Source organism: Condylura cristata, unplaced genomic scaffold (assembly GCF_000260355.1).
Source record: "Condylura cristata isolate star-nosed mole 26May11 unplaced genomic scaffold, ConCri1.0 scaffold00013, whole genome shotgun sequence".
Lineage (NCBI taxonomy): Eukaryota > Metazoa > Chordata > Mammalia > Eulipotyphla > Talpidae > Condylura > Condylura cristata.
The window spans coordinates 47,794,643-47,819,295 of record NW_004567114.1 but is presented as its reverse complement, the minus strand read 5'-3'; the positions used below and the strand labels follow the sequence as shown (position 1 = coordinate 47,819,295).

Below are 24,653 nucleotides of genomic sequence, written 5' to 3'. Positions count from 1 at the left end.
TTCAAATTTTGACTTTGTTGGATTTGCAAGAGCAGTTACAACTTGTCTAACTGCTTTCTAGCTTCCAAGTTTTATTACTGTAGTTTCCTCTCTTGTCTTCCAATTTGGGGGTGTTGTCACTTTAGAAGTATCTGTATTTATAGTTTTAGTATATTTAAGATTAGATGCATGTGTCCATTTGCCTTCTTAACCTGAAGTTCAACTATGTTCTATTCTTTTTTTTTTTTTAATTTATTTATTTTTGCATACAGGCCAGAGGTGCAAGGCAGTGAGGGGTTTCACCAGAGACAGAGCAGGGAACAGAACAGGCAGATTGAAGAAACACACTGCTGAGAAGAGCAGAGTGCGGGTCAGGAGAGGTCTGCTGTACCATGTGGGTCACCTCCGGGGCAGGGATCAACCTCATGCTGAAGTGGCTTTAGCTTTGTAATGCTGTGCTTTAACCTGTCATACAGCTCTGACATAGTAGATCCAGAATTTGAGCCCAAGTATCCTGATACCAAACCTTGTGTTCTTAAGTTACTATCAATATACTATTAAATAATAGATATAAATTGGAAAAGCTTCTCTGTCTCTCTTTGGGTTCATTTACTGGATATGCAGAGCTGAATAGTTGGCTTAAAACATTAATCAGAGATGTCTAAGGTATCTTTATATACCTAGGTTTTTTTATATATTCGGGAGTGACAGAATAATTCTGAAAACAAAGTCGAATAATCATAATGTGTAGTTGTATGTGATATATACCAAAACAAAGACTACACAAGTTTTCAAACCCCTAGAGCCTCACACATCATACACACACACACATATACACACATTTTATTTTTTTTTTTAATGACAGGACTTTTAATGTAGAATCTTGTTAGCAGGAAGTAGGAGCCCCAAGACTGTGTTAATGAGCTTTATATCACATTTTGGGAAGCAGAACTCTGGAGAACAAAAGAGTGGAATTTCACTGGCTGGGGAAATGGTGTATTATGAGCCTGAAAGTAGTTATATACTTTCCATAAGCAGTAAATTATTCCCTGTACATGGACTGAATCTATGGGGGAATTTCTTAATAAACTTTTTTAAGTGAAAATTAAAATACATCAGGATAAATTAATGTTTCTGAAAATAATTTTCAGTCTTCAAAATACTGTCCTTGATAGTGATAAAGCAAATACAGATATCATACAGAGAAACTGAAGGAAAAAACAAAGAATGTATATAAATGTTTGGAAAAAAGTCACACTAAGTCAGGAGCCAAATCTTCTGTCTTCTAGACAGGCCTGAGGCTCAGGTACAGGAAATCTATCCAGGCTAACTATTTGTTTCCTAAAAGGCTGGATAGCTGCGTAGGTGCTAATGGCACCAAAAAAAGACAAGGCATGCAGGAAACACATCCCACACTTGACAGGATATTCCCAAGGCAGGAAGGGTATTTCTCTTCCTCAGTAGAATCATTTCATTGACTTAAGGACAACATGAGATCACTGAAATTTCCCTAAAATACCAGCTACTGACGAAAGCAGGATACAGGACATGGTGAGTCTAATGTAAACCAGTGGGGTCACTTATGACATCATAATAAAGTAATAGCATTTTGTTTATACACTTTTTTCCAAGAGACTCAAGGAATTTTGCAGTGTCAGTCACTCATCAGAGTTTAAAATCATCTAATTTGAAGTTCACATGGTCCCAGAGATGGGAGCTCAATTACAGGTTCCCTCTTAAAGCTACCCCAGCAGACTGTGGAGCTTGTACTCCTGGAACACCGCCTACAGAAAGCTTCCCTTTTTCCTTCTACACCACTAATCTTCTGCTTTGTCTCTAAAACACTCTTTTGTTATCTTATTTAGATTCTGCCATTTTCATTAAATGCTAACTTGTGTCTTACATAGTATATGGCTCTTACATGGTTCCAACATGAGAACAGTCTCTCCTTTACACAGTGATCTATTTATAGCTCCACCTCTGCCCCCTCTCCCTCTCTTCCTGTCTTTCTGCAGACAGTAGCTGGCAAAACTATGACTGAGGCTTGAGACAGCCCTAATGAATAGCAGACAGATGAAAGCATGACAAGGAGCCTTCAGTAGCAGCTTTGGTGGGTTTCCTGCACTTTTTTCCTACTGGCATCTTCAGAAGTACATAAAAAATGCTGATTGTAGCAGTCACTTGAGGACTATCTTTCAGATTAGGATTCTTTCCCCAAAACTTAGCTTAAGAGAAAAAAGAGGCCCTCCATGTTGTCACAACGGGTTAGAACACAGCACTGCAAGCTAGCCACAGTTGCTTCAGCATGAATTCGATCCTCCACCCTGGAGGTGACCCACATGGTTGAGCAGACCTCTCCTGTCTCGCCCGCTGCTCCCCTCAGCAGTGTACTTTGTCAATCTGCCTTTTCTGCTCCCCACTGTGTCTCTGGTGAATCCTCTCACTATCCCTGCACCTCTGGCCTGTACCCCAGTTCTGTATGCATAAATAAATATTTAAAAAAAAAGAGAGAGAGAGAGAAATGGGAGGAACTGAGAAAAGGGAATGAAACTGGATCTTACTAGCCAGCAGAGGCTATTGACAGTGTAGAACAAACTTACTTAGCTCCTCTTTAATACTTAGCTTGTTTTTCCTGCTGTAAATTTTGTGGCAAGCACATTGCATCACCTATAAACATTGTGTTTGTTTACTCCATAAAGTTCCCCAGTCACTGGCTGTGTCCCTGTAGTGGTTTCATGTTCTCTTAGTTTATGAGAAATAATTGATAATATTTATTAAAGAACATAAGAGAAAATATCCAAGGAATCTTTATTTACTTTTCTTGCTTTCTCTTATCTGTCTTTGGCTTAATCCCATCAGATTCTGAAATCTAGCCAGAATCAAAGAGGAAAGCCCCAATCATCCATCTATCATCGTGATCCTACTTCAAAACTGCATGTTACCCTGAGGAGGTCTTTAGTGAGGCAATACCAAAAAGAGTGCAGATGTATTTCTTGGCTTTCATCTCCTAAACAGTCATGTAACTGATTAGAAATGGGTATTCTGGGCCCTCCTTGATGGTGCAGTGGGTTAAAGCACAGCACTAAGAAGCTAAAACCACTTCCGCATGAGTTCGATTCCCTCTTCCCCGGAGGAGATCCACATGGCGCAGCAGACCTCTCCTGATCCGCCCACTGCTCCCCTCAGCACTGTACTTCATTGATCTGCCTGTTCTGCTCCCCATTCTGTCCCTGGTGAATCCTCTCACCCTCCGCATCTCTGGCCTGTACCCCAGTTCCATATGAATAAATAAATAAATCTTTAAAAAAAAAAGAAAGAAAGAAATGGGTATTCTTCAGTGAGACACGGTAGAGGATGTGGTGCTCTGGTGATGGCTGTGTCATGGTCATGTATGCCTGAGGAGGTGTGAACCTGTTCCCCTGAATCTTATACAGTGCTGTAAACCAATGTTACCTCAATGAAACAAATAAATAAATAAGAACTTTTTTGTAGTTGTTGGAACAGTACTTTTGAGTTTTTTGAAGATTACTTTGTTTTATATGAATATTTAAGAATCTCCACTTACAAGCAACTAAAAGTAATCTCTTTAATTTTGACATTCTATCTAAAATTAATCTGCTCTTCTTTCACAGCTCAGTTGTTGAACTACAGCTTTGTACACATATGTGTAAAAAAAGAAACAGGTCAATGACAAATATCCTCTCTGGTGTTACTTGTATGGTTTCATCTGAGAAAGGTGAGGCCTCTAAAAGCTTAGATACGTTAAGTGCCTTGCGTTTTGCTTCTCACACGCCAACTGATCCCATTTTGCACCTGTAACTGCTGCTAACCATCTTCAAAGAACGATTTCTGCTTTAAGCAAGCTCCCCTTCTACATCAAATTCCTTAAGAAAACTGTGGCTGAGTGTAGGAATATTTGAGTTGTTTGTGATTCCTGAAGGGTTGTTTACAGTCATTCACTTTACACATTGAATAACAACATTAGAAACTGTCAGAGAATGACACCAGATGCATTATCCATGACTATACAGGTAGCCCAACAGAATTGAGGCTGGGGAGCTGCTTCTAACCATGGATAAACTAAATTACAGTTTCTCCTAATTGGTTCCCCATTAACTAGAGAGAGAAAGGCCTGGCCAAGGAGGAGAGATAGAGTGAAGAAGGAAACATGCTCAGCATTAACAAGTGACCACCTTAGTAAATAGCCTCTAGTTGTTTCCTTTCCAAAGAGGAGACATTGCCAGAGAGAGTATGTCCTAAAAATCAGGTGGTTTTGAGATTCTTTCTTCAAAGATCTTTTCATGTAGAGATTCTATGATGACTCAAAGCCACACATCTTTTACTGATATACATTTGGAAGGGTATATTTGATAGTAAATAGGTAGGAAGAGTGATAATATATGATGGATTTTTTTTTTTAAGATTTATTTATTTTGCATACAGAACTGGGTACAGGCCAGAGGTGCAGGGGCGGTAAGAGATTTCACCAGAGACAGAGTGGGGAGCAGAACAGGCAGATCATTGAAGTATACTGCTGAGGGGAGCAGCGGGCTGGTCAGGAGAGTGCTGTCACGTCATATGGATCACCTCCAGGGCAGGGGGGAATTGAACTCATGCTGAAGTGGCTTTAGCTTCTTAGTGCAGTGCTTTAACCTGCTGTGCCACCAAGGAGGGCCCAGATGATGGATTTTGACTCCACATGAAAGTACCTTTGACCAAATGTTAGCATAGAGCAAGGGGTTGTCATTATCCTCATGGTAAGCCAGTTACTGAGTATTGTAAATTTCCCCACTGGATTGATTGACTGCAGCTGCCTCTAGACACTCCTAGCTTCTACATTTGTTAGGACTTTTTTGCTGCCTGGCTCTCCTGTGTGTCTGTAATCAGCTCCCACTCCTAGGTTCACACCAGCTATATGTCATGTGCACTACTGCCCTGAAGCCTCCACTCCACCTCCTCCACCATCCTACCACCAATGACTCACCTTTTTTTGCACATAGAATGGAAGCTCTCAGGAAGAACCACCTCACATTTCAATATACACACACACATGCACCAACCACACAGTCAGACCAGTTTGTGCTCAAATCCATCACAATTCAAGAGGCTTCCTTTCTACCTTTCTCAACATTTTCTCTCTGCCTGATCTTCAGAATCTTGCCCCAAAGGTTATTCCTTTTATACCTTCAGCCTATAAATACCAGAAGTCTCTTCCATTTTTAAAAGTACAAAACTAAAAATGTCCTTCCTTCTTGGTGAAACTTCTGTGAGACTAGAGGTTTAGAAGAAACCACACCATTGAGGATCTGAAATGAAGGACAGAACTGATTTTTTTTTTGAACATTTATTTATTTATGCACATAGAACTGGGGTACAGGCCAGACATGCAGGGGTGGTGAGAGGATTCGACAGATACAGAGTGCAGAGCAGAATAGGCAGATGGATGAAATACACTGCTGAGGGGAACAGTGGGCGAGATAGGAGATGTCTTGCTGCATAGGGAGGGCCCTGATTTTTTTTTTTTTAATTTTACAACAGTTTATTCCTGATTGTTATTTTTGTTAAGCAAAATAGAGCCATACTTAATAACACAGTCTCTCTAAACAAATCACACTTCAGCCTTTTATGGTGCTTAGGAAACCAACTGAAATCTCATTTCTGTCCCCATGGCATTGTCCAAATTATTCTTCCAGGTGGCAGACCACATTTGATGTCTCTAAGCAAAATTCTTAGCTTCTCCTTCCTTGAAATACTCCTTTATAGATTTTTGGGAGACCACTATCTCCTGGTTTTCTACTATTTCTCTTGTCATTCCTCAGTTTCTATTAGAGATTTTTTATCACCCTCTCCTTTGAAAAATTATGTCCTCACCTTTCTTCCCTTCTAAATCCATATGCTATCCCATTATACTTCATCTGTCCTCTGATGGCACCTGCCAGTGCATATTCCCTGATGACTACTTGATGACTTCTAGTCTTATCGTTAGCCCAAAAGCCTCTCTTAAATTGTAAGCCACATAACTGACTGCCTACTGAACACCTGCTGCTTGGGGAGTATCATGAACCCCTTCTCTCAGACACCCTGTGTTATTATCGTCCTCTATTCAGTTGTTCAGATCTCCCTTGGTTTATCTCTCTATTTCCTATATCTAGCCAATGTCCAAGTCTGGCCAGTGCTGCTGTACTGTCAAAGGGCCCTCTTCTCTACACCTTTATGGCCAAGTACCTCAGATTTCATTATCTTAAATTACTGCCACAGCCCACCTCTTCATCTCCCTATTTTAGTCCAGTCTGTTTGCAACCACAAATGTGATCTCTTTAAATATGTACTCATGTCATACTTCTGTTTTAAATACTTGGCTTTTCCCCAATTGCTTTCAGACTAGAAAAGACTTCTTATCGTGGCCCACAAGAACCCCGTGATCTATATATTTATCTCCATGCTTTATTTTTGGCACTTTCCTTGTCTTTCTGCCACACCTTTGCATGTGCTACATTTGACAGCTTGCAGTTGCTGGAATTCACAGTACTGATGAAGATCCCCCACCTTTAATATGCTTTTTCTTGTCTTTGGAACACCTATCCTTTGCCTAGATAATTCACCTGAAAACTCAACTATTAACTTCCTCCGTGGAGGGTTCCCCACCAACCTCCCCATCACCAGTCTGATTTAAATGTCCATCCTTTGTGCTCTCTATTAGCACTTTCTACATGATGTTATAATCATTTCATTGCAAATTCCTGGAGAGTAATAATTATGTCTCTATGCCTATATCCCTGGGATCCCTTACCTAGTGATTGATAGAGAAGGTTCTTATTAGTGTTTGATGAATGAATGGCCTTCTCACTTTATCAGGGTTATAGTTTTAGATACATACCCACATGTCCTGCAACCCCCTAAAAAAACTCCTTGAATCTGATCAAGTCTCTAAATTAAACTACCAATTTATAGGAACTGTAGAAGGCTGGAGAATATGTTATATGATAATATCGGGATGGAGTCAGCAAAATCTAAATATGGGAAATTCCACAGAACAAATAGCTGAATTAATTTCTTTAATTGTAGTCAAGCGTTTATAATGTATTTAGATCCTGATTTTTTTTAAAGATTTATTTATTTTTGTATACAGAACTGGGGTACAGGCCAGAAGTTCAGGGACGGTGAGAAGATTCACCAGAGACAGAATGGGTAGCAGAACAGGTTGACTGACGAAGTACACTGCTGAGGGGAGCAATCTGCGGGTAAGGAGAGGCCTGCTGCACCACATGGATCATCTCCGGGGCAGGATAGAACTCATGCTGAAGTGGCTTTAGCTTCTTAGTGCTGTGCTTTAACCCAATGCGCCACCAGGGAGGGCCCAGATCCTGATTTTTTTAACTGAAAAAAAATTGTGACTGAGAAATATAAACACTGTGTTTAATATTAAGGAATTATTGTTAATTTTTTTAGATATGATAGTGGTACTGTGCTTTTTTTTAAAAAGTCTTTATATCTAGAAATATATTTTGACATATTTGTAGGTGAAATGATATAATATCTTTGATTTTTATTGAACTTATCTGAAAGGGAAAAGTGGATGGGAATATAGATAAAATTGTGTAACAGGGCATGGGAGAAGGGCACCCCAGAGCCCCAAAACCTGCCCATTCAGAATAGTTTTGCTATCTGCCACATGAAGACAAAATATACCCTAGTGTGTAACACCTTCAGTGAAAAAAAACTTTACTACAGTTAGTGTGTAGTACAGAAAGGGAAAAAATAATTTCCAAATTAAGCACCCAAAGTTACCCGTCCTCTCATGGGTCAGTGTCCAGCCAAACAGGATTGGCCTAAGAGCAGGGCCACTGAGACCCAAAAGCCTGTTTTTTACTAATGAATATCCACTTTTTCCACATTTTTAAAAGGCTGTTTTTCCTTGACATATTTGTATAAGTCTATTTCTGGGTTTCTTTTCTGTTCTGTTGATTTATATGTCTGTCTTCCAGCAATATTACACAATTTATTTATTTATTTTCAAAGATTCATTTATTTATGCTTAGAAGAACTGAGGCCAGAGGTAAGGGGGTGGGTGAGAGGATTCATCATGGACAGAATAGGGAGCAAAATAGGCAGACAGAAGTACACTGCTAAGGGGAGCAGTGGATGAGATAGGAGAGGTCTGCCATGCCATATGGGTCTCCTCCCTGTCCAGGGATCGAACTCATGTGGATACCTTCATAGTGCTGTACTTTAACCCCTTGCACCACCAGTTAGGTCCCCAATACCACACAATTTAGATAAATGTAGCCTTATAGCAAGACTTAAATGAAATAGGTTGATTTGTCCTACTTTATTCTTTTTCAAAATTAGTTATTCTTCTTCCTTTGCTTCTGTTTTGAAGTTTAGAATAGTTTGTATATATCTACAAAAATTATTGATGGAATTTTGATAGGAATTACAATAAGCCTTTATGTCGATTTGAACAGAATTGGCATCTTCACTATATTGAGTCTTTCAATTCATGGACCTGGGTGGTTGTACTGGATTTTCTGTACATTTTTTAATTTACTTTCTGTCTAGTTCTTCTCCCAGTTATTGAAAGAGGAGTATTAATATCTGCAACAATAATTGTGGGTTGCTCTGTTACTCTTTACAATTCTGTCACATGCTTTAGAGCTCTGGTGTATACACAGTTGGAATTTATATGTTTTCCTGGTAGAGTGGCCCTTTTATCAATATATAATGTCCCTCTGAGTCCTTTTTTTATTGTTGTTGTTTTGTTTTTGTTATATAGTCTACTTCATTTAATATTAGTGTAGCCATTCTGGCTTTTCTTTTGTGATTATTTGCATGACAACTTTTCCAGCCTTTTACTTTCTGTCAGACCATACTGTTATATTTGAAGTGAGTTTCTTTTAGGCAGTATATAGTTTTATTTCACTCTACCAAATGCTATCTTTTTCTTGACATATTAAAATTGTTTTTGATTATATCATATGGCATTAATAGTTGCTCTAGGTATTAGGCATGATTTCAGCCTGCTGGTGTCAACATTGTAATATGTTTTCTGCCCTGTTTGATGTCTCTCCCCTGGTTCTTTGGCTAGAGAGAACAGGCTGTTGGAATTTTTTTTCTTTTTTTGGTCTGAACCCATTGATTGGCGTTTTTCAAGTTACTTGCTAACTTCTTTTTCAACTCTAGGGTGTATGAGGCAAATAGAAAATCTGAGGAACTCACATACATGCCAGTCCTCATCTCACAAAGTCCCTATTTGGTCTCTTTCTCTTCCAAAGTTTTCTTGTGTTTGTTTTCTATATAACAGCTAGGGTTTTAAATTGTACTTATTGGGAGAGATAGGGGAAAGTGGCAGTACTTCCCTGTTTTATTTTTGATCTAACAAAGGATTAAGGTGGACTTTCTTTTTCTGAATATACCTGTGAATGACCCAGCCCGGTGGATTCAGCCTTGGAATTTTCGCCAGGAAATAGGCTTATAGCAAGTCTGCATTAAGTTTGAGACCAAGGTCCTTATTCTGTACACTCATCTTTCTTTCCTTTATCCTATTTTGTTTGTTTTCAGAGAACTGCTGATAATGGGGCTTCTAAGCCACAAGATGGTGCCCCAGAGTAGTTCAAGCTAAGCCCTATTCTGCTCTTTGTCAACCCCTTTAACTTATTCATAATTGCAAGACCATTTACTAAACTAGGATATAACTGTGAACACCTAATTATGTTTTCCTTTAGTCTGTATCTTCCTAGCTGCATGGAAACTTAAGTAATTAGAATCAAACATATGGTTCTGATATGTAAATCTTTACAGTAACTGTGGGAACATGGAAATTTTAAAAAGTAATTGTCATTCTGCTTACTGAGTTCAGTTACCATCTGGTATTCTGTCCTAATTTCAAACAATTCCTAGTGTCAACGTAGCTTTAAGAAAGAAATGCTGAAAACTTTTCTTCCTGTCTCTGAATATGCAGGTGCTTCTCTTTTTCCTTTTCCTAATAAACTTGTCCTTTTAAAATTGAAAAAAAAAAACAGAAAGGAATACTATTGTGCATTCTTAAGGAATGTTTTTTGAAGTATTTGAATGCGTGAACCAAATGTTCTTAGTGTACATGTTTGCCTAACTTGTAAAATAATAACATATAAAAATATAATAAAATGCATGCATTGCCATGCATGGAAGGATGGTAAGCACATGTTACCACTTGCATGTAAATACTCTGAATAGTGAAATATTCTTGTTCTTTCTTCTAACTTATATTTTCAAGTTTTCAATAATCATCTGCTTTAAGGATGGATAAAAATAGAAGTTTGGCAGATTCTTCACCTAATCAGAAGATATTTACTAACCACCCAACATATGTGGAGTATGTTTTCCTAGGCTTGATGAGAAAACTAGTAAGCACTCTCACTAAAGATGGCACTCTTTCGAATGTCATTGAAAAATTTGATGTATGCTACCCACCATGTGCCTTATACATAGGGAGGTCCAGAGAAAAAACTGTTGTTTGAACACAGGTGCCATTATTCCATTATTCTAACTCTGAGGGAAGATATATTATTGTTTCGCTAAGTTTTAGATTTTGAGTAATCACACAGGTCTTGATAGAATTCTGCTTGATTATTAGTTCACATTTATTGGGCCAGTTGAGTTCATTCTATATCGTAATTCTACTACTAATCATTGGGGTTAATATAACTAATGGCTGCCACCTAAAGCAATAAGATTTGTATAGTAATGAAAGTAGGATGAAAACAAAAAAGAAAGCAGTATCAATCCAAAGCATGAAACAGTGGTATTAAAAATTTAGCCCTTGGGGCCTCCCTGGTGGTATAGTGGGTGAAAGCACAGCACTAGGAAGCTAAAGTCACTTCCGCATGAGTTCAATCCCCAGCCCCAGAGGTGATCCACATGGTGCAGCAGACCTCTCCTGACCCACCTGCTGCTCCCCTCAGCAGTGTACTTTGTCAGTCAACCTGTTCTGCTCCCCATTCTGTCTCTGGTGAGTCCTCTCACCACTCCTGCACCTCTGGCCTATACCCCAGTTCTGTATGCATAAATAAATACATCTTTAACAACAATAAATTTAGCTCTTGAAGACCTCCATGGTTGTGTAAGGGGTTAATTCTCAGCACTATGAAGCTATTGCTGGCCACTGTAGTAAGAGTTCAATCACCCACATGGCGTGGCAGGCCTCTCCTGTCTCTCCTACTGCTCTCCTTAGTATTTTACTTCAGTAGATCTGCCTAGTCTGCTCCCCACTCTGTCTCTGGTGAATCCTTATACCCCCTACATCTCTGGCCTACACCCTAGCTCTTATATACTAAGTAAATGAATTTTTTTTTAAAAATTAGCCCTTGCTGATTCAGGATTAGATTTTCAGAGAGCCTATACTTGTATTAGACTTAACAGGTGCTAAAGCAATTTGATAACCAACCAACACTATATAAAAAAATGGAATTTTATTGGTTAAGTAATTTAAAATGATTTTTAAATGATATTTTCAATGAAAACTTATACAGAATATCAACATAAATATACAAAAGCTGAGCTGTTTTTGTTGAAACAGGCTGACTTTGTGTTTTCTAGCTCTTGAATGTAGTCTCTCAACTAGCCAAGAAGAATCTGCGACTCCTGGTCCTGGGTCGGAAACACATGCTACAGCAGAGTTTCCGGTGGAGAAAGGATGAAATGGAAAAGGTACAGAAGCAAGCCAGCTGTTTCTTTGCGGACAACATGTAAGTATTGAATTGGTAATAGGTAAATTACACTAGGCCCCAAGAATCTGCTTGGAGTTACCTATTTTCACTGTTTTGAAAATGTATGTTTGTGTTTGTGTATATTCATATATATTTTTTTTCTAAAAAGAAAAGATTTAAGGCAGGTTACAAATACAATTTCTATAGAAAAAAGAGGGAGAAAGTCAAGTCAGAAATGAAGTTAATACATAAAATGCATTCTATAAGATCCTAAACAGATGGTTAAACAAGTATTTTACAAATTTGAGCACCTTCTATATTCTTAACATACCAGTGAACAACACCAAGCTCTTGCCCAGTTGGAACTTAGAAGAACAGACAAACAAATAAGCCGGTAGTGTATTACCAGACAGTGATCAATGTTATATAGACATTAAAGCAGATAGGAAGGAATTGTAGGAGGTTGGTTAGAAGGTAGTGTGTGGAGTAGTCAGGAAATGCCTTTAGGAAGGGACAGACGTTAAGGGAAGAAGTCAGTCATTTGAGAAAGGGGAAGAAATGGGAGGAAGAACATACCAGGAAGAGGGAACATCAAGCTTTCAAAAGCCTTGAGGCAGCAAAGAGCTTGGCATGTTGGAAAAGCACATGGCCAGTATATATAGGCTGTAGCAGCAAGAGGAAAAGGAGAAAGTTCTGAGGCCACAGAAGGCAAAGACCACATTACAGAGCACTTTGTGGGCTCTGGTAGGCAAGCACGAGACCTGGGTTTTATTCTAAATGTAAAGGGATGTCTGCTTTGAACTACAACCTACCAGAAAGTCAAAGGGACTTTGACAAAATGGGCCAGTAACAAAATGAACTATGTCCATAAAGAGGGAAGCAGCTAAAAGGGAGAAACACAGGTATTCACAGCAAACATAAACTATTGACAAGCATTATTTTTCATACTACTTGCTGAGAAAATTTCTTTCAAGTCTGTATTTCACTAAGTTGAATGTGATAACTTCAAGATCTGTTAGTATCCTCCAAGTTATTCTTAAGCTAAAATAGTTCTAAATAATGTAACAGTGATAACTCCTCATTCACATCCCAAACACAAGCCTGTACTTTGTTCACTGAGTTCTTTTATTTATTATGGGAGTCATTACTTTCACCTCATAAATGTTCTTAACACAGTCACTCTAGGTAACATTGTATTGACACTAGGAGCGCAGCCTTGGAATTAGCCTGTCCAGGTTCCAGTCATGGCCCTATCACTTCTTATCTGGACGATGTTTCTCTTTCTGTGTCTTCTTTTCTTGCTATGTAACTCTAAAGGGGTTATTGTGAAGATCAAATGAGAGAGTATGTGTAAATAATACATGTAAAAGCCTTGGCACAGCACTAAGCACATGGACAGTGTATATGTCATTTGCTAGCATCACTATTATTAATTTTCTCTAAAGAAAGAATCGGAAAAACAAAGTGTTATGACCAAGAAGCCTGTAGGAAATTGGCCTCACAATCTTATTGTAAAGATTGATTCAGTGGCCTTTTCTAGCTTTGGATTTGAATACTTAAATTTCTAAAATATATTTATATTTTACATCATTCTTCATTTTTGTACAATGTATGCATTCTCCTCAAATATTTAGATTTTTAATATTGACTCTATTTTCATTAATACATTCAACATACATTCAATAGTGTAATGAGTCCCCACAAAACTATTACTTAGCTCTAACAATTACCATCATTTGCTAATCTTGCTCATATGATCCACATTCATATTGTTTCTTTTTGCTTTTCCACTTTCCTAGAGATTTTTTTTATAATAGTTTATTTTTACATCATTTTGTGCCTTTTTCCATTTCAGCTGCAATCCCTATGGGATTCCTATCACCAATTCACCCATGTGCCATCACCATAGTCTTGTGCACTCCCCCCCCCCACATTTTTTATCTTATTCCCCACTCCACTCCCCACCATAAAATATACATCATACACCATACTCTCTGGTGTATAGTTGTTCATTATTATTTTTTCCCCCTGGTCCTTTATGCTCCTGCTATGAGTGAAACCATCCGGTATTTTTCTTTTTCTTTCTGGCTTATTTCACTAAACATGACCCCTTCCAGCTCCATCCATGTTGCTGCAAAAGGCATGGGTTTATCTTTTTTGATTGCTGAGTAATATTCCTTGTGTATATGTACCACATCTTTTTAATTCAGTCATCTACTTTTGGGCATTTGGGTTGATTCCATGCCTTTCCTTTTGTAAATAAAGCAGCAATAAACATAGGAGTAGCAATAAACATGGGAGTACAGGTGTCTTTTTGAATCAGTGTTTTTGTGTCTTTTGGGTAGATACCTGGGAGTGGGATTGCTGGGTCGTAGGGAAGCTCCATGTTAAGCAGTTTGAGGAACCTCCAAACAGTTTTCCATTGTGGTTGTACTAGTTTGCCTTCCTACCAGCAGTATAGGAGAATTCCTTTTTTTCCACATCCTCGCCAACATTTGTTGTTGCTAGTTGTTTGAAGATGTGCCATTCTCACTGGTATGAGGTTTTAATTTGTGGTTTTAATTTGCATCTCCTGTATTACAAGTGATGTTGAACATTTTTTCATATGCTTGTTGGCCATCTGCATTTCCTCTTTGAAGAGAAGTGTCTTTTTAGCTCTTCTGCCCATTTTTTGATGGGGTTGTTTATTTTTGTTCCTGGAGATTTTTAATTTTTACTAATTGTCATTTTATTATTTCTCTTTAAAGATATCAGGGTAAGGTAAATTATTTTTTTAAAGATTTATGAGTACCTGGGGTACAGGCCAAAAGTGCAGGGGATGAGAGGGTTCACCAGAAACAGAGTGGGGAACAAAATAGGCAAATTAACAAAGTACACTGCTGAGAGGAGTGAGGTCTGCTGTGCCTGTGGATCACCTCCCTGATTGGGGATTGTTCTCATGCTGCAGTGGCTGTGGATAGCTTCAAAGTGCTGCACTTTCATCAGTTGTGCCACCAGGGAGGGCCCATAAGATGAATTTTAAATGGTCCTACATTTAAACTGTCAGAGTACCAAGCATTAGCATTCCCCTCTCCTTAGCTTTCCATCTGTGACCTACAGTGTTGCCTGCTGGCTAAGGTCTTGCATTGCTTCACAAATATCACTGAGATCATGTCAGTTCAGAAGGCAGAGCACCTTTAAGGAAAGTAAAGCAAAAAATAAAAAGCAGGTAAAGCATGCTACCCTCTGTTTTCTTGGAAATGTGCTTTGATTGTGTCCTTGCTTATGCTTGTCAGCTCGGAGGATGATCCTTTTCTTCTGTATGCCACACTGCACTCCGGGAACCACTGCAAGTTTGTCACAAAGGATCTGATGCGGGACCACAAGGCCTGTCTGCCTGATTCCAGGACTCAACGCCTGTTCTTTAAGTGGCAGCAGGGACATCAGCTGGCAATTTTTAATGTATTTCCAGGATCAAAAATAATTTTTCAGGTATGTTAGCTGTTTTTTACATAGTATCAACATAGCCAGGTATATAGTAGGAATCTGGCATAGTCCAAGGATGTCTCAAACTAGTTGAAGATTCTAAATGCTTAATTTTTCTCAGCTTTAGTGTGGTGTTTGCAAATAGCCAGAAATAGAAAGTTTGCCAGACCAAACGTTTTGATAAGCCACCCTCATATTTATTTACCTATTGAAAATACCTGGAATATCATCAATTTGTGACTTCAATTGTATCATCAAATTGTAGCGCCTCATACATTGTACTTTTGATTTTTTTATTCCTACTTATATACAATAGCTCAAACTCCCTTCCCCCTTCTAGTTTGTCAGAGTTCTGCTTCTGCTAAGTAACTACTTTTTCCTTTAAACCACTTCCATTGTATGAGGTCAGTTATTGATCTCAGCTTTGATTCTCCTATAAATACAAGGTTGTTACATCATGTGTCAGAACAAAGGGAGAAAATTGAAAGGCAAGTTATTACAGGAAAATACAGTAATGAATGATAAGTATGGCCCCATGATCCAAAAAACCAACAGATTTATAGCATATTACTGTATCAAGGGATAGAACAGAGATGCAATCAGCAAAATGAAGACCATGCTTTCTTCAACAACAACAACAACAAAATGCTAAGAAAATTAGAGATTCAAAGAGAGACATTAAGAATTAAGAGCTAATTCAGTTAGTTATAGTGTAATAACCATTTTTCAATTCTTATTTGAACAAACTATAAAATATATGAATATAACTACAGCAGTTATGAAAATGTAAACAAAAATTTGATAATGTTAAGAATTTATTCTTAGGTGTAATATAAAACTGATAGTATACTACAAAATAGCTCCTTATCTTTTAGAGATATATACTGAATTTTACAGAAGAAATGATGATATAGCATCTGACATTTGCTTCAAAATAATCTGGAGGGGTGGGGCTGAGGAAAGAAAGTGGGTGCTGTGTATATGAAGTAGTACTATGAGTTGATAATGGTTAAAGCTGGGTGATGAATAGGCACTGGTCAAAGTAGCAAAAGAAATATTGTAGCCTCTAAATGCATTGCTCCTATAGAGACTTCTTAACTTTAAAAATGAAATCCCCGAAAGGCAGTTCAGTGCTAGGGCTCATTTTTACAGTGCTAATTCACTTTTAAATCTGTTGCTGAGAATGACAGGGAATACTCCTCCGAAGCAAACTGAGAAATTGTCAGAAAAGAAAGGAAAATGCCAGGTAACCCTTTAGTGTTGTTCTCATTGTTGGTTTCCTTTTAATTCAACAGCCTATTCTCAACTATGACACAGTGGTGCAAACAACTGGAGACTCGTGGCACATACCATATGATGAAGACCTGGTGGAAAGATATTCCTGTGAGGTGCCAAACAAATGGCTTTGCCTTCACAGAAAGACATAAAAACTCTCACCCCATGTTAAGTATGGTAGGGGTTTTCTTTCTGGTTGGCATTAGAGCATTACTTCTGTCCTATTTGATCTGGTCGGTTTGTATGTCAATAAATTGACTTTAAAGTTGCATTTTACCCCCTAACATTTTTTGTTTGTTTGTTTTGGAGGCATCTTCAAGTTGGGGAAGTCAGTACATAGTAAAACCTACATAATGTCTTCTACTCATACTAAATCATTTATGGTACTCTGATAACCTGGCCAAGATATCTAAAGCTAATGAGCAACTCATCACCAATGATTTGGATTGAAGGAAAGGAAGTAATTCTCTCCTTTTCGACCATAATTTTCCCTTCACTCTATAATACCTTTTCCCGGTTAGCTTACCATTTGCAAGCACTATTAACTCCATCACTCAGAATGACAGCTTTCTAAAATATCCATTTTTATTTAATCAAGTTTGACCTTAACAAAGTGATAAAGTTTCTCTATTTTACCAACTTGCTAGCCAGCTTGCACATTACAAGGTCTTCATTTTAGGTGAAAATATTTATGCAAGCAACAACTTATGGCAGTCCTTTCTTCGCTCTTATATATAGTGTGACTTAATATTCAAGAATCAGCAAAGCCAATCTGTGGTAATAAAAGTCAGAATAATTACCTGAGGAAAGGGACACAAGAGAACATTCTAGGGATCATAAAGTTCTATATGTTAATCTGGGTGAAACTAACAAAGATTTGTGTATATGTTAGTAAAATTTCATCACACTAAACACTTAAAAATTAATGTATTTACAAGTGTACCAAAAAAATTATGTTAGCATAAAAAAAGTTATTTACTTAAAAAAAAAAAAACATGGCATGGCAGGGTGTGTAGTGTACACAGAGAGACTATCCAGGAAACATAGAGGACAGGATGTTCTATTGATATTTCCTTTTCTATTTATTTGATTTAGCAATGCTGCAGGCCTAAATGAAACAGCACTCCAAGCAATTGAAGGCATTGAAAGATGCTGAGAATCAGAAGGCTCTCATCAATCCAATCTGCCTAGTTTTTAATTGTCATAACTGATATATTTAGTAAACTGCTTTCAGGCATCTAAACTTTTTTTTAGGGAACTACCCTAATTTAAAGAAAAAATATTTTTTTATGATTTTTTAAAATTGTATTTATTTGTACAAAAAAGAACTGGGGTGTAGACCAGAGGTGCAGAGAGTGAGAGGGTCACCAAAACCAGAGACAGAGCGGAGAGCAAAGCAGGCAGATCTACAGAAAATCCCTGCTAAGGGGAACAGTGGGCAAAACAAGAGAGGTCTGCTACACCTTGTGCATTTGCTTCTTAGCCAAGCATCAACTTCAGACCTTTGTGGTGGTAACACTGAAACTTAACCAGTAGACCAATGGGGAGACCCCAAAGAAAAAAGATTTTTAGAAAAAAAAAGAGAGAGAGAGTGATGGGAAGTATTTATTAAGGAAGCTTGTGTGAAGACTAATACAAGTGTTCCTCACAATTGTTCATGAAGATGAAGGCGAATGAATACAAATCGCCTTTAGAACTTAAAAGCAGGAGTGAACCTTGAAGAATATAAAGTCCAGCAGGAGAAATAAGACCCAGAAAAATGAAATGGCTTCCCTGGGTCTCACAGCTAAGTAGTAGAGGCATTTCAACCATAACCCATTTCCTCTAATTCCAACCAAGGAAAGTTTTACTTTCTGCTATACAATGTGATTTAGACTAGAGTAGGTCATAAAAATCCAAGCCTCAGTGGTAGCATCTAGTGCTTAAACTTAGAAACTTTGTTAGCTACATAAGAGAAAAGTGGGGCCTCCCACTTTAAGTCTCAGCTCTATGAAGTGATCAGCAGCCACTGCAGCATGAGTTTGATCCCTGGCCAGAGAGCTGACCCACACAGGGTGCAGCAGACCTCTCCTGTCTTCCTGCTGCTTCCCTCAGCAGTGTTTTTCAGTAGATTTCGCCTGTTCTGCTCCCCACTTTGTCCTTTGTCCTCTCACCCCCTTACATTTCTGGCCTACACCCCAGCTTTGTATGTATAAATGAATAAAATGAATCTTTTTAAAATTATATATATACATATATATATTTTTTAACATCATTCTTTATTTTGTACATTTTTTCACCTCAGTGTAATCCCCATGGACTTCCTACCATCAATTCACCCATATACCATCACCATAGCCCTATGTGCTTTTCCCACCCTAAAATATATCTTAAGAAAATGAGAAAAGTGGAAGGATCAGGCAAGGAAAGAGTGCCTCTTTAGTGTCCCACATTTCCAGAATGGATCATCAGTGTAAAATATTGTGATAGGAAAATTACATTATTTTTGAGCCCTATAATACCATTCAAAATCAAAATCTTTCATCTTATACACCTTTGGGTAATAACACATCCCGTGAGCCTACATGTAAGTATAGGTGTTCCCTGTAAGTGTTCACCTGTATGTGCTGTGGATGCATCACGTGAACCTGCATGTGACATTGCTCACATGTGTGGCACATACTATGTGCCAGGCATTCTTTCTACTAGTTTACTCATTATCTGAAGTCCCAGCAACCCTTGAGTTAGCATTAACATTACCCTCATTTTTAGATAAGAAAAGGAAGGATGCCCTCCCTGTGGCACAACAGGTTAGGATGCAGCACTTGCAAGCTGGTGGCAGCCACATCAGTGAGAGGTCGATCCCTGGCCCGGAAGTGATCCACATGGTGCAGCAGACTTCTCCTGACCCACCCACTGCTCCCCTCAGCAGTGTACTTTGTCGATCTGCCTGTTCTGCTCCCCCCTCTGTCTCTGGTGAAGCCTCTCACCGCCCTTGCACCTCTGGCTTCTACCCCATTTCTGTATGAATGAATAAATAAATCTTTTTAAAAAAAAAAGAAAGAAAGAAAAGGGAGGAATTGAGAGACTTAACCAAGTGTCCAAGTGGTATTTGAAACTGAGCTGTCTCTTTCCAAATTCCTGCCTGTAACTCAATTAGTAGCTATTCAACTAGCTAATTGTAAGTATATTCCCATGGGAGTGTGAACCAAAATCAGACATAATCATACAAAAAGTATATGTAATTTTCATGGTTATAAAGGAGTAAACTACCATAGAAAACTGGGGGGGGAGGAAATCCTAATTCCTGTTTGAAGTAAAGTGCGGTTTACCTGATTTCTGCTTTGCTCAGGAGTAGGCGACTTCTAGAACTGCTCAGAGTACATCACACTGGACCCTGGGGAGTACTGGGATTCTCTGAAAGCAGGGACCTGATAACAACCACTCAGGCTGCCCATTTGTATTCAGACCACTGGAGTGAAACATAAACTACCTGTCAAACAAGGTCCCAGACAATGTGGGAAGAAGGAATTCTGCTCTGGGATTGACAGTGTATAAAGTCATCCATCATCAGTGAAGGCTTTGAAGGCATTGACTCTGCCACTGAAAGATATTTCTAAAGTGTTTTGTGCTTCCTTCCCTCTGGCATACTCTGAAATTTGCCCTATCTTTCACCCTGCTGTTCTCAGATCCACTAAAAGAAAATCTCAAGGAGAAGCCTGAGTTCATTCTCTCAGTTCTCCATCGGGACTACCTCACCTCAGGTGCCTTATTCTTCACATTAATTTTCTCAAATTTGCACTGAAATGTTATTACTGTTTTCTGGGTCTTCTAGCAGGTTTCTCATTTTTAAAAAGGGAGTACTCCTTTTCACGAAGATGGCGCCGAAGGCAAAGAAGGAAGCCCCCGCCCCTCCCAAAGCCGAGGCCAAGGCAAAAGCGTTGAAGGCCAAGAAAGCAGTGTTGAAAGGCGTCCACAGCCATAAGAAAAAGAAGATCCGCACTTCACCCACATTTCGGAGGCCCAAGACACTGCGACTCCGAAGGCAACCCAAATACCCGCGGAAGAGCGCTCCCAGGAGAAACAAGCCTGACCATTATGCCATCATCAAGTTCCCATTATGCCATCACTGACTCAGCGATGAAAAAAATAGAAGACAACAACACACTTGTGTTCATTGTGGATGTCAAGGCCAACAAGCACCAGATTAAACAGGCTGTGAAGAAGCTCTCTATGACATTGATGTGGCCAACGTCAATACCCTGATCCGACCTGATGGAGAGAAGAAGGCTTATGTCCAACTGGCTCCTGACTATGATGCTTTGGATATTGCCAACAAAATTGGGATCATCTAAACTGACTCCAGCTGGCTAATTCTAAATACAGTTTTTTCACCATAAAAAAAAAAGGGAGTACTAAAGTACTATAAAGTGCATCCTGTTGTAAAAATGAAAAGCGTGCATCAATGTAGGCACCTAAATTTTGCACAATTGTGGTGAATCTTCATTTGGTAACAATCAAAATTATTAGGGTAGTGAGGGCAAAGCTGAATGGAGTGCAGATGTGGTATTTTGCCCATCTTTCCAGTGAAAAATAATTTAAGTAGGGAGGACTAGGAGTATAGGAACATAGGCCACTGCAATGAAATGCTGATTTTTAGATTTGGGTTTTCTTTCAGGACAAGGATGAAAGCAGATAAGAGTTCTCAGTAGAGGGACCAGGCAGTTGCAGGAGTCTCCTGTAGAGCACAGGGGTGAGAGTAGGCTTGTCACAGCAAAGACAGAACTAGGACTCCCAGTTAAATTTGGATTTCAGATAAATAATAGTATTTTAATATCGTATAAATTGTCCCAAGTATTATAAAGACATAATAAGAATATTCATTGTCTATTTGCAATTCAGATTTAACAGGGCATCCTGTGTTTTTATTTGCTACATCTGGCATCCCTAGGAAGGAATTACATAGCATGCTGAGGGGTTGTGGGAAATGAGGCATCCAAATAGTCTGGAAGCACTGCTGGAGGTAGGAGGAAAACAAGGATAAGAAAGGTAGTAAATAAAAGTCACCTGGGAGGGGAAAGAAAGATGAGCTTTACCCTGCCGAGATCAGCCAGTGACTCACCTTGAGTCTTTGTTACTTAGTGGAGGAAGTTCCTGACTTATCTCCTAAGCCTTAAGAAGAGTGGGATGGAAAAAAAAATGCAAAAGACAGCTTATAAGAGGTGGGAACTGTGATGAATAAATGTAGTAAGTCTTGAGAGATAATCTTTAACTTTTCTCCTCTAATGTCTATTTTAATGGGTTTCAAGATTTCCTTTTGTCCCCCCAAGTGTGTTCATTGTTTACAATACTTGATCTAATTGGTGCTTCCACACACTCTAGGTACACAGCTCTCTTTCAACCAGGAATTGAAATAAACAGGAAGACTATTATCTGGTAATTTGTGGCAGCTAAAAATAGTTTGTTTTGTTAGCAGAGTACTCTCAGAAATATACTCTTATCAAATGGATTAAGTTACTGATATAACCATGTACATTTGTTGTAAACAGTAATATCCTTAGGAAGGTTTTTGGTAGCTTCTGACAAGAAATTTGATACACAATCACATTAAAATGACTACCAGATCTTCTCTTTGGTGTTAATACCAGGCCCAAGAAGCAAAACTGGAGAAACCCAAGGGTAGAAGATTTAATTTCTAATGTGGTAGACATATAAATTCATTTTAAAGAGATTAGATGAGATTGGCCTATCACTGTCAGCTATTACTAAGTATCAAGTTTAATTCACACTGAAAACGTAAAGTCCATTATTAAAGAAGATTTGAGAGTTCTATGATTGCATTAGAACAGAATATGTTAGTATTCTGATAGATGCAAATAGAATTCCTGACACAGTTCTATCATCTGGCTGTCAGAGGCAGAGTATCCTGACCTGGGAGAATAGATTGGGGCCTCCACCTCTGTGAAACAGGTTTCTTTGGAAGTGGTTATGGCAGGTCTTCAGAAAAGTAAGTCTTGTCCAGCCTTGTTCCTTCAAATCTATTACTATTTAAAATTAAGTTATTCTTATTCTTGAGTTTTCTTCCTTTATAAAGAGGAAGTGACCTTGACTAGAATCCAAAAATGCATTTTTCTATCTTTTGTTCCAAAGTTGAGCAGTTGATTGTTACTAAGTTTATATATATATGCCTATTATATACATATGTACTGCTATATATGTACACACAAAAATATTTAATATTTAAATAATTATTCTCCGCAAACTCATAACATTTTTTTCACGTGACAGAAAATGAAAAATTTCTTGTTCTTGTTGTCTTTTATCACTTCTTTATCTACTCTAATCATAATGGGCAGCCATGGTAAGCTGGGACATTGCTGTATATCATAAAATATTGATACATGGGCCCTCCCTGGTGGTGCAGCGGGTTAAAGCACAGCACTGAGAATCTAAAGCCGCTTCAGCATGAGTTCGATTCCCGCCTACCCCAGAGGGGACCACATGGCGTGGCAGACCTCTCCTGACCAGCCCACTGCTCCCCTCAGCAGTGTACTTCATAGATCTGCCTGTTCTGTTCCCCACTCTGTCTCTGGTGGAACCCCTCACCACCCCTGAGCCTCTGGCCTGCACCCCAGTTCTGTATGCACAAATAAAAAAAAAAACACTCACAAAACCTAAACGAATCTCAATACTTCTTATGTTCAGATTGAAATTTGTGTTCCAGGGAACTATCACCCTGATAATAGCTATTGGCTATTATTATGTCCTATGACTCTTAATCCTGTTTTAGCAAAAGTGTCAAATACTTAAAGCCTTAAAGCAATGGGTCTTTTCCAAGTTAGGCTGCTCTGATCTCCAGTTCCAAAAGAAGTAAACTCTGGACAGATCAAGTTTTTGCAGATAAAATCTAAGGAAGGATTATCACATTATACTGATTAAAAACACTTGGTTTTGTTTGTTTGTTTGTTTGTTTTTAAGCAAATCTTGTGATTCTCTTTGGTCCTTGACATACAAAGGCGTTTTATGTGAGAAAATTAGTACTGAATAGTTGTGCCTTATAAATATTAATAGATTTCACACACATACACACCCTCTTCAACTGCCATTTTCTCCAGAGATTTCAGCACCATAGTCTCATTATTTCTTAATCTCTTAAATGCTGGTTTTCAGCTCTCAGTATTTCAAACTTCTAAGTTCTTGATATATATTTTTTGTATTTCCTTGATGACAGCCTCTCTACCTGTCCCACACCTTCATCCCAGTCGCCATTCCTTTACCTTTTCCTAGTTCTGTCCTTTCCTTGCCTAGAGGACTCTACTGTCCAGCCCATCTGACTTCACCTGCCTTCTTCCCACCCTACCCCATCTGTCCTCAGTTGTGATGGCTTTAATAACATTGCAAACTCTTTTCATTTCACCTCTTCTGGTGTCCAATTTATCAATTACAAACATAATTTTGGATAGCCCCAAATTCTTCTACTTCCTCCTCTTCTTTATACAGTGTGTTGCTAGGAAAGTCATGAAATTACTGTTGGAATTTCAAATACTGTTGGAACTTCACTATAACTTAAAGATCCTTTTTCATTGGTCACTGGGTTTCCTGAAGGAACTCTGCCAGCCTTTGCAACCTTAACTTGAAAAACAGCTATCTCCTGGCGCCTTCATTTCCTTTCTGTTAAGTGGGAACATCAACTACAGTAGTATTTCTCAAGCTTTAATGGGTATAGAATCACCTAGGACCTCATTTAAAATGCTGGCTCCAATTCAGAACTGGCCTGCCTAGTGATGCAGACCATATTTTGAATAGTAAAGTCCTCATGAACACCAAAGTTACTGAATGATAATAATACAAGGAAAACCTAGAGAACAAAACTCAACTTGTACTTTTATCCCAATCTGCTCATCATGCTTCTTACCAGAACCCAGCTGTCCCTTGGGCCCTCTTCCATCATTTATTGGCTCTAGAAGTCTATCCACTACCTAGTCTCCCAAAAGAATAGATTTGTTTCATACTTTATGTAGGTGGAATCATTTAAGTTGTGCTTTTTTGTAATTGGCTACTTTCATTTTATGAGTGATTCATTCATATAGTTGCATGTAATTGTATTTCATTCATTTTCATTATTGTAAGATACTCCATATGTGAATTTACCACAATTTATATATTCTATTGCAATGGGTATTTGGGTAATTCCAAGTATTGCCTATTATAAATGCTGCTGCTACAAACAGTATATTAATATCTCTTATTTATGAGGGAGCAACTATTTTT

At 38.4% G+C, this 24,653-nt stretch overlaps 1 protein-coding gene and 1 pseudogene across 2 annotated transcripts in view; both read left to right on the top strand.

Annotated features, from left to right (window-relative positions):
* The window catches only part of KIAA0391 (KIAA0391 ortholog), a 97,793-nt gene extending 81,063 nt beyond the window's left edge, over positions 1-16,730 (top strand). For both annotated transcript variants that reach the window (XM_012724650.1, XM_004681938.2), the window contains exons 6-8: positions 11,554-11,702; positions 14,939-15,134; positions 16,424-16,730. In XM_012724650.1, the coding sequence (XP_012580104.1) occupies positions 11,554-11,702; positions 14,939-15,134; positions 16,424-16,555 (477 nt within the window). In that variant the 3' untranslated portion in view covers positions 16,556-16,730. The remainder of the gene's footprint in view (positions 1-11,553; positions 11,703-14,938; positions 15,135-16,423) is intronic.
* A 3,504-nt stretch (positions 16,731-20,234) lies between these two features.
* LOC101624020 lies at positions 20,235-20,790 on the top strand (annotated as a pseudogene).
* The last annotated feature ends 3,863 nt before the right edge of the window (positions 20,791-24,653 follow it).